The sequence below is a fragment of the Neovison vison genome, chromosome 14 (genome assembly GCF_020171115.1).
Source record: "Neovison vison isolate M4711 chromosome 14, ASM_NN_V1, whole genome shotgun sequence".
Taxonomy (NCBI): Eukaryota; Metazoa; Chordata; class Mammalia; order Carnivora; family Mustelidae; genus Neogale; species Neogale vison.
The window spans coordinates 20,799,068-20,814,590 of NC_058104.1; the positions used below are offsets into that span (position 1 = coordinate 20,799,068).

The following is a 15,523-nucleotide window of genomic DNA, read 5'->3' on the forward strand; positions in this document are numbered from 1 at the left end:
CTCAAGAGGTGTAATACAAGAATGCTTTTTTTGTTTTTTTTCCCCAGATAGTTTGCACTAGCTCTGTTGAACTTCGGTAATGCTCTCCCTTCTCTGATTGGCATAATCCTTGCTTTGACCATTAGTTGTGTTTTTGGAATATCTGATTCCTAGAAGGAGATTAAATATTCAATTAAGTGGTTTTGTTTAGTCCTTACAGTGTGAAGACCCTTACAAGAGGAGCTTGCTTAGTGGCTGTTGACGTAGACTGTGAACATCAAGTCCTAGGAGACTTGTGCTCTTAGAAATTCCCGTCTGGGGACACCTGGGTGGCTCAGTGGGTTAAGTGTCTGCCTTTAGCTCAGGTCATGATCCCAGGGTCCTGGGATCAAGCCCTGCATCTGGCTCCCTGCTCTGCGGGGAGCCCGCTTCTCCCTCTCCCTCTGCCTGCCACTCCCCCTGCTTGTGCTCTTTCTCTCTCTGTCAAATAAAATAAAATCTTAAAAAAAAGAAAGGAAGGAAGGAAGATAGATTCCCATCTTTTGTTGTTCCTAGGGGTCTGCTTAATGGACAGAGATAGCAATGACACTGAAGAATTCAGGCAGTGTTCAAAACCACCTTATATAGAGAAGGAAGAATAATAATGATGAAATTATCTAATAGAACAATATCTAGTGAACATAGATAACTATAATAAGGTTTAAAAATTGCAACTGTAAAAACAAACCCTTCCAACCCCTCTGACTACATGACAGTATTGTACGTCCTTTATCCCAGCTTAATACTAACACCAGGCTGATGGTATCCGGACTGGTACTAATCCTATTTTCTGAGAAAGGGAGGGCACAGATAAGTTGCCTCATCAAATCACATAGCTGTTAAGTGGCAGAGGGAGGATTTGAAGCAAGGTAGACTCATTCCTGAGTCTTCTTTCTTATTTTGGTCTACACAGCGAGGTTGAAATTAAAATACAGTTTCTCATTGCCTTTGCCCTCACATATCATTGTGAATTCTTTCATTAGCTTAGTATTGCTGAACATTCACTGTGTCACATTTCCTCAAGTGGTTAGTAGATTAATTAAGAACGAGTCTATATTCTTTATTTTTTTGTTCTTAATTTGAGTCCTTTATATAGGCGATGTGGGGCATAGCTACATTGTGTCAGATGTAGGGGACACTGGGAAAATGCATGTGGTCCTATAGTGAGGAGTGAAAAGCTCCTCGTGACAGACCCAACTTCCTGGTCCAGCTCCTCTTTCAGTTGACCTTGAACCAGATTAAGTTTTCAGGGCATCATATCAAACCAGTCCATTTCTTGCTCTAGCGCCCTCTTGGGGTTGTTTGAAGGCAAAGCTCAACGACAAGCATTAATAAGAACACAACCGTATCCAAAACCCAAAGGAGGCTGTGGATGGGGAAGAGAGCCACTATGGCAGCCAGCTCTTCAAGTGGAAGGCCAGGCTTCTTTTTTTAAAAGGGGCCTGTCTGATTGACAGCGAGGCTGCGGGCTCACTCAGTGGGCAGAGCGTAAAGCCCGCTTGCCTTTCTGCATCCTGCTCTCCTGATACTCCGTTTGGTTGCTTACCTGGAGTGCACTAAACTTCAATTTGATAATTGCGTCCTCAAATCCCTTAATGAAGGCGCCTATCAAAGTATAAATAATTACCCAGTAATTTTGTATTTGCAAACTCTATCCTGACTGTTTATGCTTGTCTGTTGTTCAGATGGGAAGTTCGGGGTGGGGGGGGCTACCTCCCACTTTCCTAAGTCATGGAAATTTCAAAAGCCCAGAGGATGGCATCCTAACACCATTCCCCACCCAAGGAGCGCACGTTGCTCCTTTCCAACACTGACCTCCATCTTTTCTCCTACTATTTATAAACCCATTGGGAGGCTGCTCTTCTGTTTGGTGCTGGTCGTGCAGATGTCTGTCTGCATCAGAGGTTCTGTCCTGGAGCTCCTGGGTGCGATCGCCTGGCTCCCTGAAGGCACCCAGGATCCCTGTGAGCCTGGGCTGTTTGCTTCTGCACTTGTTTCCTCATCAGCAATGTTTTGTCCTTTGGACAACACACGCCTTAGTCATGGCAGGCACATACCAGCGGGCTGTTGGGCTTCTCAGTGGACGTGCTGGGGGTCATGCAGGAAGATAAAAGCCAAGAAGACAACACAACAAGACGAAATGCAATAGGACAAAAACCTGACTTGGGTTGGGAGTTTTTGTGGGGGTGCTCCTCTGAGTATGCAGTTTTGGGGGGATTGCTTAGCCGCTGGGGCCTGCTATGAACGAAGGGAGAAGCTGCATCACCGGCAGAAGCCAGGTGACACACCCAAGGCTTCCTGGGCTGGTGTTTTTCTCCTAGACACTGTTTTTAAACACCCGGACTTGTTGAGAGCCAAGCAGGTGACAGCTCCTCCACAAGTATTATTCTTAAAAGCTGCACTAAAATTATTCACCTCATGTAAAAACAAGTGCGATTTACATCTAATATGGGTAATTACTTTTACAGTTAATTAAAAGCGCTCTCATTAAACCCCTGCTGTGATGCCAATGCATAGCTTTTATTTGCAAACAGACCCTTGGTTGGAGTTTACCTTGGTGACATACTGCTCCTACCTGAGAGGGGGCTGGCTGCCTTCCTCCGTAGCAAATTTAATTCTGCTCAGCCAGCAGCCCTGGGCTGCCAGGGTTCCTGCCAACTCTCTCTCGTCCCCTGATAACTAAGCTGCGAAAAAACATAGGATGAGGAGAACAAAATAATTCATGGTGGGGTGAGGGTGCAATCTTCAAAGAAGAAAGTCACAACTCTTCAATGAAAGACCTGCTATCTTTATTTGCATGAAGATGTGGTTAGGGAATTCTTTTGTGGGCTTTCTGGCTTTACAGCTCTTTCCTGCTACCTCTCTCCCAAAGAGAATATCCCATAACCCATCCCCACTTAAAATTCCTCTCCAACATAAAGTCATCAACATGGCATTCTGAGCTAGCCAACTAAAGTAGGTTCTACTCTCTTGGTTGAATGGCGTTATATTGAGATCTTAGCTTTCTTTCTTTCTTTCTTTCTTTCTTTTGTGGCCATTTGTATGAATTCAGGCAAAACAATTCTGAAATAAATTCTCAGTCTTCACATTTAGATTGAAACTTACCGTTTTTGGAGCATCCAGTGCCTTGAAACAGGGATATACTGAACCTCCTTAAACACATACTAATAAAATGCTTTCCCAAATGATCACATTCCTGCTAAGTAATTAAAGCTTATTAATTAAAGCATACAGCCATTTGAGACTTAAATTTTGAGGAAAGAGATAGATTGTAATATTTCAAGAAGTTTACAGACCCCGTGAATAGGAGGCTGTGGTGTAGTGCTTCGTGCTTTTTAGTATTTTACGAAGTTATTTGCTGCCCTCTGCTGGCACTTTATGAGATTGCAGGGGCTGAGCAAATTTGTGAATGGAGACCAATGAAGTGGATATAAAACATGTCAGTGCAAACGTTCTGTGCTATTCTTTATGTATTCAAGTGACCTTATTTGAATCTTGGTCTTTCGAGCTGAATCAACACAAACTGAAGAATTCAGCAGGAAGGCACGCATGACTCCAAACTTGTACCAACTATAGTTATGAACAGTTATTCTTTTTTATTTATTTTATTTTATTTTTCCCCGAAAAGAACTTAAATAATGCAATTGCATTTTGGATAATGTTTTAAATATTCAGATCCAAAGACAAAATATGGTGTTGAGGAAAGTGTACAATACAAATCACGTAGATGGGTTTCAATCCCTCTTCTGTCATTATCAAAGCCAGTGCCCTACACTCTTTGTGTTTTCTCATCTGCAGAATGGAAGCACTGGGGCAAATGGTACTGTGGCTTGTATTGATATTCAAAGTTTGAATCTCTGTGAGGGTAGGAAAAAAAACAAAACAAAGCCTGAGAACCCAGGCTGTAGTAAATGTTCTAAGTCCTAGAATCTCAGTTCATACTGGTTAGCTTCTTTTTTTCTAAAAATTAATTTATTTTTTTAAATTAACGCGCAATGTATTATTAGCCCCAGGGGTACAGGTCTGTGAAACGCCAGGCTTACACACTTCACAGCACTCACCATAGCACATACCCTCCCCAATGTCCATAACCCCACCCCCCCTCCCTGCCCCCATTCCCCAACCACCCTCAGTTTGTTTTGTGACATTAAGAGTCTCTTTTGGTTTGTCTCCCTCCCGATCCCATCTTGTTTCATTTATTCTTTTCCTACCCCCCAACCCCCCCAAGTTGCATCTCCACTTCCTCATATCAGGGAGATTATTAGTTTCTTTTAAGTGATAAGTAATTGTTACTTGCAGAACAGTAGGAGACTTAAATGTCCAAACTATAGAAAAATTGCCATTGAAAAGAAAACTATTTATAAATGCAGGGGAGCAGATGCTACCCCAAATTATGCCTTTTTACCATAAGGATCATTTGGGGATGATTACTTTAGGGAGACTGTAGATTCAGTAGAATCTCTGAGAACTGGGAAGTTGCCCTTTTCCTGAAAAAAGTATTTACATTTATAAGAGAAATCTCCATCTGTAAAGGTGTCTTCCTTCCTGTACCAGAAGAGAAAGGGGACTCCAGCTCTCCAGAAACTTATCAGTGGAGGAGACAGTGACTTGATAATCTCACCCTTGTTTACTGTGTTTTGCCTGATAATCTTCCATAATGGGCCATTCCCCAACGAGCTTCTTTCTTGCCTTTAGCTGAAGAAAGCCTTGATGGCTGGGGCCATTTTGGGACTTACTCATTTTTTTCGGGGCCTGTCCCATGTATACAGGAAGTATAAAAGTCATTAAATTTCCATTTGTTCTTCTCTAGTTAATCTGTCTTTGATTATGGGGATATTAGCAAAAGGGTAGAGGGAAACTTATTATTTTTTTTCCTCCCTAACTATTGTGGATTTAGCATTTAAAATGCACTTTCGAATTCTTTTTGGAGTGTGATGTCGAAACGTACTTTTTCGATAATGTTATAAACTGCCTTGCCATACCGTTTATTTTCCGTTTGAAAAGAAAGAGCAAGACACCTGGATTTCTCCCCAAGTAGAAGGGTAGTTGATCAGAAACCCTGTTTGGATTTGGCATGAATCTTCGGCTGCGTCTCCACTGATACAGGACAGATGTTAGGGTTCGAGGTCGAGAAAGAATTCTTTTTTTTTTTTTTTTATTTAAGATTTTATTTATTTATTGACAGACAGAGATCACAAGTAGGCAGAGAGGCAGGCAGAGAGAGAGGAGGAAGCAGGCTCCCTGCTGAGCAGAGAGCCTGATGGGATCATGACCAGAGCCAAAGGCAGAGGCTTTAACCCACTGAGCCACCCAGGCGCCCCCAAGAAGAAATTCTTAAGACATGTTGGTACAAAAAGGGGACAGGACGTGTGGGCTGTGCCTGGGTCCGGAGGGATGGCCATTTACACACTTTCAACTTGGAAGGGGATTAGGGTTAGTATAAGTCTCTAAGGAATTTGGAAACAAGGTTTCCAAGGCCTTGAAAGGGCTAGCTATTGTTGGGGAAAAAGGTCATTTATGACTGTCTAATAAAACCTTACTAATGAGACCTTCCGATGTATATCTGTGGACCACATTGTTGCAGAATTGCAGGGTTCTTTTCTCTTTGAGTAGAAGAGTGAATCTGCCAGACACAAAAGGGTGAAGCGATAGTTTATTAAGCGAAGGTGAGAACAGGAAGCAAGCTCTCTAGAGGGAGAGGGGTCTCTTCATGGTCGCCACATGATGTAGTTTTGAGACCGGCCAAGAAAGATTTCTTGAGACATCTTTTGTGCAAAAAAGTTGATTCAATTAAAACATAGGGAACAGGACCTGTGGGCAGAAAGAACTGCACTAGGGTCACAAGGAATAGCCCAGAGTATACTTTCAAGTTGGGAGGGGGTTAGGGATAGTGTAAGTCTCTAAGGAATTTTGGAAGCAAAGCTTCCAGGACCCTGAGGGAGCTCAGTATTGTTAGGAAAAGGTCATTTATGACTGTCTAATAAAACCTGAGTCATGAGAACCTTCAGATGTATATTGGTTGGTCATATGCTTGGGGATGATTACTAACATATATCTTGGGGGAATAGAGAGAAAGGAAGTTTCCAAAGGAATTTTTATGTTCAAGTAGACTTACACGATCCTGGGGGTCGGGCTAAGATTGCCTTCTGCCTTCAGCAAAGTATTAACATGGAGGCATCTGAGTTCCTAGAGGAAGGTCACTTTGCCTGTTTCAAGGACTTGTCAGTGGGCTCTAAGTAGTAAGGAAATCGGATTTTTCTTTCACCTTTGTTTCCCACATCATCCACCAGCTCTTGAGAGCTGTTTTTAACGGTAGGTATTTCCTTTGAAATGCTCTATGGGACTTGGTGGATAGCTGAGTCCAGGAAAACAATGCCACGTCAAAGATAAAATGACCTCACTTTCCCTCATGTCCAGTATAAGTGCCCTGGTCTTTTCCCTATATTGTCCTTCCAGGGTTGATACCTGAAGTCGTTACCAGAGGTTCCAGGGGGGCTGTCCTCTGAAAACACAAGGGCCCGTGAACAGAACACCTATGCACCTGCCCTTGCATCTCTTATATAAAGGGGTTTTTCTTCTCCCCCAGGGGTTGGATTGCATGGCGTGGTCTCTGGATCATGCCTTTCCTTTCTCTGCCATGAGTAGGCAGGTATCAAACATGAGGGAGTCACACCGGAAGCTCCTGGAGGCTCTTGATTAGTTTCCTGTGGCTTCTGTAAAAAATGACCATAAATCTGTGGCTTAATACCACAGAAATGTATTTTCTCATAGTTCTGGAGGGTGCAAGTCTGAAATCAAGATGTCAGAGGGGCCTCTCTCCTACCAGACTCTCTGAGAGTGAACCCTGCCGTTGCATCTTCCAGCTCCTGGTGGCTTTGGGCGCTCTGTGGCTGGTGGCCATGTCGCTCTAGGCTCTGCCTCTGTCTTCACATAGCCATCTCCTTTCTGTCTCTTAAAAGGACTCTTGCCATTGGATTTAGGGCCCATCCAGATGATCCAAGATGATCTCACTTCAAGATGCTAAATTACATTTGCAAATACCCTATTTCCAAATAAGTTTGCATTCTCAGATTCCAGGGATTGGGGCACGGAGTTAACCTTTGGAGGACTACTATTCTACCCACTCTAGACTCCTAGCTTCTAATTCTTCTAAGGCCTCCAGATTCCCACTGGCAGACATTTCCCTCCACCTATTCCCAGGGACCTTTAACTTCTGGGCACTTCAGAGCTGTGAATGATGCCGACACCTGCCCCAGGATGATGGTTCTCTGCACTGTGGGCATATATAACCCTGACCCACGAAAATCATCAGAAATGCCGAACGCACAAAAATGCTTAAGAAAAGAAGTCTCTCTTGGGAGAGAGAACAGCATCTGAAAAGAACAGACACACAAGTGCTCCGACGTCTAAAAGCCAGAAGAACTCGGAAGACTTGGAAGAGCAAACTTTAAAAATAGAACCGTTTTTAAGTTCTCAGGACTCCACTCAGAACTCGGTCTCACAAAGACATTTGGAGGATGCCGTCGATGACAGCTAACATTTATCGATGACTCGCCCTATGCTAAGACCTTTGCACGCATTAGAGATGCCTGACAACACAGGAGGCGGCTATCATTATTTTACAGACAGGGAAACTGAGGCACCAACCCACATCTAGTGAGGGGCAGAGTCCAGGTGCCTGAAGCCAAGCAGTGTGTTTCCCTCGCGTGTGCAGAATCCCATCTGTTGCTAGCGTCTGAGTCACCATTTGGAGTTTTCCAGCTACAGAAAGGAGAATGCCTGGCTTCTGTAGGGAAATTGATGGGTTGGTGATGAGTACACGGCTCTAGATTCATACTTAACACTTAAGTCGTTGAGCTGTTTCCCAAGCGAAGTCATCGAGTGGGGCTGAAGTACTTACTCGACTGTTCTGGTTCGGAAAAGGTCAGGCCGGAGCCCACCCGGAGACACCAGCTCTATGTGGAGTGATCCGAACGATAATTTGTTCCCGCCAAAGTGACATTTTTCCAATTTGAGTCCAACATTGTTCAGAGGCGAGTGTAGTCCCCTGTGGTGCCTCCCGCGTAGATCTGCAGCGGATGACAAACCAACAATATCATCTAAATAAAAAATCCAGCGTGGGCTTAGTAAATTAATCCTGACAAGAATAAATTGAATAATCTTAGGGAAATGGCAAGAGCCCTGATTCTACCAGATGGCTTTTTTTCTGTTGCTTGTGAGGGTCCTTGGTGGCAGATTAAAAACAAAAACCTGCCTTTGGCTTATTGATTGCGTTAGTTAGTTGATTAACACCTGCCACTTCTTTGTGGGTAAATCAAAATTGGATATGGAGACTCTTCCCTGAAAACTCAACGTATATTCACTGGAGGAGAGAAAGGAAATGAACACTTCCCCTGATCAGAACAGCCTAAAGCAGACAAGGAACTGTTGTTTCCTGCCTTGTCTCTAGGTGGCATCTCCTGGGTTTAAAAATAATTTATGATTTCCATCATTCCTATTCCCAGTTATTCTCTCTGTGTCTTAGTGGATGAATACAAAGAGAGTTCTCAGTTTAAGAGAAAGGGTTCACGGGACGCCTGGGTGGTTCAGTCCGTTAAGCCTCTGCCTCCGGCTCAGGTCATGATCCCAGGGTCCCATGATCGAGCCCCTTATTGGGCTCTCTGCTCAGCAGGGAGCTTGCTTCCTCCTCCTTTTTGCCTCTGCCTGCTTACGCTCTCTCTCTTCCCCCTCCCGGACAAATAACTAACTAACTAACTAAATAAATAAAATCTTAAAAAAAAAAAAGAGTAAAGGTTCAAGGTTAGCCAGGGACGTCAGCCATTAAATCAGGGGTGTGGTGAGAAAACAATGATCCCCCAGTCCCAGGAGTGGGCTTTGCAGATCATCTGAGAATCTTGTTGTCTGAGTCAGCGGGAGCTGCTGTAACAAAATAGAACCAACTGAGAGATTTAAAACAACAAAAATGTATGTTCTTAGAGTTCTGGAAGCTGGAAGTCTGAGATCAGGGTGCCGGCGTGACTAGGTTCTGGGTAGCACTCTTCCTGGGGTGCAGACAGCACCTCCTTTCTGTGTTCTCACATGGCCTTTCCTCTGTTCATGGATGTGGAGAGGGAACAAGCTTTTTGGTGTCTCTTCTCACAAGGACATTAATCCCGTCAGATGAAGTTCGACCCTTTTTTTTTTTTTTTACCTCATTTAACCTTAATTATTTCCTTAGGGGCCCCTTTTCCAAATACAGCCACAGTGTGGGGGGGGGGGTTAGAGCTTCAACCTCTGTATTTTGGGGAACACACTCGTTCTACACGGTTGTTAAAAGGCAGAGTCTGATTCAGTGTATGTGTGGTGAAGCCTGAGATGCTCTATTTGGGGCCCAGACCCCCTCTTTGAATAGCCCGTTTCTCATAGTATCCCTTTGTCACAAATAGGCAATCAAGACTTCAAAAGGTAAAGACACTTGCCTCAGCCCCACAGCCGGCATGCGATCGCTCCACACTTGGGAGGCAGGCATCTGGCTTTAGCATAGGAACTCTAACCATGACAATGTCCTGCAGTCAAGGCTTCAGCCTTGAGCTCCCAATGGTACACCAGAGGGCTTGCTAACACAGAGATCTCTGAGCATATCACCCGGTCCGGCCCCAGAAGATGCACTTTTTTAATAGGTTCTCAGGTGATGCTGGTTTTGCTGACCTGGGCATCACACTTGGAGAATCACAACTGTGCCTCGACTCTAGATCATTTTGCTTTAGATGTCCCTCCTCCCCATAGAAAGGAAAATAACGAGATACGTGGCCTGAACTGTCCAGACTGACCAACCACATCGACTAAAATAATAAAATCACCTGAAAGGAAAGCAAAGTGCCTGGTGTTAGGACCCACTTCTGGGTGTAGACTTAGCTCCATCATGTGTGACCAAGGATGGGTTAACTGATCATTCACCCCAATTGTTATATGGTAAAAAACTAAAAATGCCAACCTTGTTTGGTTATGGGGAGCTTAAAGACAAGTGTGAAAAGCACCTACCATAGTTTCATAGTGCCAGGGAGGCATCCAATCATTGCTCATTGTTTCAGTCCCATTTTACTGATATTAAAACATTCCGTTACATAAAAAGCAGAATCTTCAGATTATGATATTGTCTTCTTTTGTTCCACTTGTGATTCACACAGACCTAGAATTTGTTATGCTTAATAAATCACCATGGTGATAGCCTTCCACTTAATCAACCCTCTCTGAGGGACGCATCAGTAGAGTAAACCCAGCTAGTTCTTGGGGGAGAGAATAAATATTTCCATAGGTTTAACTCACCCCGCACTGAGCCACTGTAGTTTGCAGACCCCTTCATCATCCTGCCTCACCCATCGTCCTCCTCGCCTCCATCTCCATTGCTAGAAGGGTCGGGCCCAAAACCTTGGCATGGTCCTTGGCCTCCATCTTTCCCTCATATTCCACATCTGATCCTTTAAGTCATCTCTTCACTCCATCCATATTCTTTTAAAAAAGTTTTATTATTTTATTTTAGAGAGAGAGAGAGAGAGAGCAGGGGCAGGGAATGAGGGCGAGGGAGAAGGTGGCTCCCCGCTGAGCATGGAGCCTGACGCAAGGCTCAAACCCACAACCCTGAGATCATGACCTGAGCCAGAATCAAGAGTCAAATGTTCAACTGATTGAGCCACCCAAGCACCCCCACTCCATCCAGATTCTGACCACGTCTTACCACCTTCCTGCAATCACCCTTCCCAGCCATTCCACCACTTTATATCCAACCTTCAGCACCCACCCCCAAACCAGTTTCTCTTTGTGCCCTTGGCTCTCAGTTGTCTATCCTGTCAGATCAGAAGTCAGATCATGTCTCTTCCCACTTCAAAACCTGTGAATGAAGAGAAGCGCTGGCCAGGATGTGGATAAATTGGAACCCACACGCACTGCTGGTGGGAATGTAAAATGGTGCAGCTGCTATGAAAAACAATATGATGGTTCCTAAAAAAAAAATTAAACACAGAATTAGCCTGTGGTCCAGCATTTTTCCCTCTGGACATCTAGGCAAAAGACTTGAAAGCAAGGACTTGAACAGATGTGTGTACACCCATGTTCATTATTCACAGTATCCAAAAGGTAGAAACAGCCCAGTGTCTATCCATGGATGAACGTGGATCCACACAATGTCATATATACATGCAATGGAATATTCTTCATCCTTAAAATAATGGAATCTGACATGTACTACTAAGTACATGGCTAAGCCTTGAATGAAGTTGTGCTAAATGAAATAAGCCAGACACAAAAGAGCAGATGTTGTATGATCCCTCTTATATGAGTGTTATACACCAAAGTGGGCCCTACCCTCAAGTTTGTATCTTGAGGCTCCAACCCCCAGTATCACTGTTTTCAGATACAGGGCCTTTGGGGAGGTAATGGAGATTTAAAAAGTCATAAGGAAAATAGAGCTTCCGTATGACCCTGCAATTGCACTCCTGGGTATTTACCCCAAAGACACAGATGTCGTGAAAAGAAGGGCCATCTGTACCCCAATGTTTATAGCAGCAATGGCCACGGTCGCCAAACTATGGAAAGAACCAAGATGCCCTTCAACGGATGAATGGATAAGGAAGATGTGGTCCATATACACTATGGAGTATTATGCCTCCATCAGAAAGGATGAATACCCAACTTTTGTAGCAACATGGACGGGACTGGAAGAGATTATGCTGAGTGAAATAAGTCAAGCAGAGAGAGTCAATTATCATATGGTTTCACTTATTTGTGGAGCATAACAAATAGCATGGAGGACAAGGGGCATTAGAGAGGAGAAGGGAATTTGGGTAAATTGGAAGGGGAGGTGAACCATGAGAGACTATGGACTCTGAAAAACAATCTGAGGGGTTTGAACTGGCGGGGGGGGGTGGGAGGTTGGGGTACCAGGTGGTGGGTATTATAGAGGGCATGGCTTGCATGGAGCACTGGGTGTGGTGAAAAAATAATGAATAATGTTTTTCTGAAAATAAATAAATTGGAAAAAAAATAGAAACAAAAATAAAATAAAATTGTTTAGCTCACTGAAAAAAAAAAAAAAAGTCATAAGGACCCTAGTTTGATAGGACTGGTGTCCTTATAAGAAGAGGAGGGGACTCCAGAGACCTCTGTCCATGCACCCAGAGAAGACGCCACATGAGGGCACAGTGAGAAGGTGGTGGCCATCCACAGGCCTGGATGAGAGGTTTCACCAGAAACCCGCCCTGGCAGCATCTTGATTTAGGACTTCTGGCCTCTGAAAGTGTGAAAAAATAGATCTCTTTTATTTAGGTCTCCCAGTCTGTGGTATTTGTTATGGCCGTCCTAGCAGACCAGCACAGTGAGGTCCCTAGAGTTGTCAGACTCGCAAAGGAAGTAGATTGGTGGCCGCCAGGGGCTGGGGAATGGAGGAGACATGGGGAGCTGGTGTTTACTGGGGGCAGCATTTCAGGTTGGGGAGGGTGAAAAAATTCCTCGAGGTAGAAGGTGGGGATGGTTACACAGCAATGTGAATGAGCTTCAAGCCACTAAACCGTACACTTCAGAAGGGTTAAATGTAAATGCTGTGTGTATTTTGCCACCAGATCAAACAAACTCAAAAACAAACCAACCAACCCTGGGTGGTTCCTCACTGCTCTCAGAATAAAAGCTGACATCCTCCTCTGATCTCATCTCCCAGTATTTCCCTAATTTGCTTCCCTCCTGCCACTGAGTCCTCCTTCTTCCTTCCTGTAGCGAAACGGTGTCTGATACTTTGCACGGGCTCTTCCCTTGCCTGAGAGAGTCTTGCCCCAAATGGCGACATGGCTCATCCCCTAACTTCCTTCAACCCTTTGCTCAGTTGTCACTTGTCTTTAAATTTAAGATCTTATTCCCCCATGCTCACCATTTCCATTCCCTTCTCCCTGCCTTATCTGTCTTTATAGTATGAATCCTCTTATAATATTAAAAAATACCATTTATTGATGTTTCCTTTTTAATTGTCTGTCTCTAGCAGAGTATAAGCAGCACCAGGGCAGGACTTTCCATGTGTTTTGTATGTTACTGCATCTTCCTTTCCTAGAGCAAGGCCTGGCAAGCAGGAAGTGCTGAATGCCTATCTTCTGAATGCATAAGTAAATGAATATTACAGATGCTTTTGTGTGTGGGGGGGTGAGCCCTATACACCTATCTGGTGATTAATTCACCTAACTGGTGAATTCCTTGAGGGTAGAAACCATCCCAGAGCAACATGAAAAAAGGCATAAGAAGTTAATGTGCCATCAATATAGCTGGATGGGTGGACCCATGGATGAATGGATGGACAGATGACAGATAAATGGATGAGTGGGGCTTGACTGATGGATGGAAATGTGGATGGGCAGAAAGATTAAAAAAAAAATAGATGGTAATGGTTTTGTGTTGAAAGGTGGTAAATTTTACTATCCTAAATCTTGGAATGAGAGAGAGAGATAATAAGTCTGAGTGAGGAGAGTTTCTGCTGGTCACGACGGGGGTGGGGGGGAGCATATTATTTTATGAGCCATCAGCTTCTCTCTGTTGTGGCCTCTGATCCATAACTTTTGCCTTCACCCCACATCTGCATGCAATAAAGCTTAGTTATGACATCCATATGTCTCTAATGCAAACACCCGGGCATATACTTCTTAAAAGGGCTATAAAGAGCAATGGCTCGAGAAACAACCGATAGGAGTGCGAGTTTTTTTTATTATTTTAAAGGGTATTTCAACGACACTGCTGAATGTTCCCTGACCAGAAGTCTGACTCCTGTTCTTTCTTTTTCTTTTCTCTTCCTCTCAGGATATCAAAGCAGACTGCAATACCTGTGTGGAAATAGAGGACAGAAAGGTAAGTCAGTGTTTTTCATCTTTTTGGTTTAAAAAAAAAAAGAACTCTATGATTTAAACCCAGGTGTTTAAGGCTGGACGATGGCTTGCAACCGTGATTCGGGTACTGATATTCGACGCTTAAAGGCAGTCATACTTTAAAATGTTTGTCTGTGTTACCTCTGATGGCTTCGGTGAAGAGAACATAACATGATTAAGTATTGAATATGTTGGTGCCGATTTTTTCTCTTAGTCCTATGCTTGTCTTCAGGAAAATAGCTCATTTATCCTTAACTCATTTCACCTTGTTGTTGAATGTCATGAACCATTTTTCAGTAATATTACATACATATATGGTAGGATATAAAATATTGGGCTTTCCAAGGTGTGTCTCCATATTTGATCTATACACTTTGAGAGGGAGCCTGCCTCAGTTTTCACCATGACACATTGATGGGAACAACGATGTTCTATGGCATAGATCTATTTCTATGAGATGTTTGCAGGGGGCAGTGAGGGGAGGTCCTTTTTTATATTTTCAGAGACCCCCTGTCCCCTATTTATCTTCCTGTTACACTTGGTGTGGATCCACTCAGGAAAAACAACTGTTAGACAATTGTTCTCCACGGCCTGTCCTTATTGACACGAGTTCACAGCAGTTTCCCTGGTAAAGGGCATCCAAGCAGATCAAATTCTACCTTTAACACCTTGGATCCAAAGAGGTCAAGTAAGTGAATTGAGGGTACATATCTCCTGGCTACTTTTGACATCATTCCGCAATTTTGAAAGATGTTTCTCTGTGCAACTGTACCATTATTGTCAAACGCAGTTACTTCAAGCAGAGGTTTTCAGCCCTGATTTTGTGATAGCTCCGTTGTCTGCTGATTAAGAAGGTGGTTGAGGACTCCTCAAAGCAAAATTTGCTTTTTAAATAAAAGGCAATTGTCATGCATTGTTTTAAGGACTGTTAATCTCCTCCTGTTGAAAAGAATAAAGGTATGGTGGTTGAGATTCCCTCATCGTGCCCTTAGGTAGGTTCCGTTTCTGGGTGGCTCTTTTCATTTGCAGGCAAAGGCATTTCAGTTCATGTTTGTATCTGCTGCATATTTGCATGCTGGTGTTCTTGCAGGTGTGTAATTTTGTGTGTTGGGCAAATGGAATTTAGGCTGAACGTATGTCTACAGTCTTTTTTCATCCGTTCCTACCAGTTCTGCCGTGGGGGATCCGCCCCAGCCGCTCTGCCCATGTCAAAGTGAAAGCTGATGTCACCTGCCCCACTTTCTACATTTGGGATGCTTCCACTTCCCTTCGACTTTTGTGGAAATCACAAGCATGTTTCGGTCATATATATGATTTTTGGGGGTATCTTCTTTGCTAGTAGTGTTTCAAAGACACCAGGAGTCCTGATACCTTACAATAATGTAAGTTCCATCTTCTGTAAGATAAATGAGCAGCCAGGATAATCTTTGGGCAGTGAAAGCCGGCCACATGGCTCCATTCTGCCGATCCAGACTGCCACTGGTTCGTATACCGTGGCAATACGGATCTCCCAAGTCTGTGGATGCCTCGTGATGTTTTACTGGTGGGAAAAGTCGTATCTGTACACGGCTTCCACTATTTTCAGACAAGAGAAACACAAATGCATGTGCACATACATGCACACACGTATA

At 43.7% G+C, this 15,523-nt stretch overlaps 1 protein-coding gene across 9 annotated transcripts in view; it reads left to right on the top strand.

The window, feature by feature from the left end:
* Positions 1-15,523, top strand: part of RBFOX1 (RNA binding fox-1 homolog 1) — a 1,452,832-nt gene that overhangs the window by 523,243 nt on the left and 914,066 nt on the right. For all 9 annotated transcript variants that reach the window (XM_044233296.1, XM_044233305.1, XM_044233301.1 and 6 more), the window contains one exon: positions 13,828-13,875. In XM_044233296.1, the coding sequence (XP_044089231.1) occupies positions 13,828-13,875 (48 nt within the window). The remainder of the gene's footprint in view (positions 1-13,827; positions 13,876-15,523) is intronic.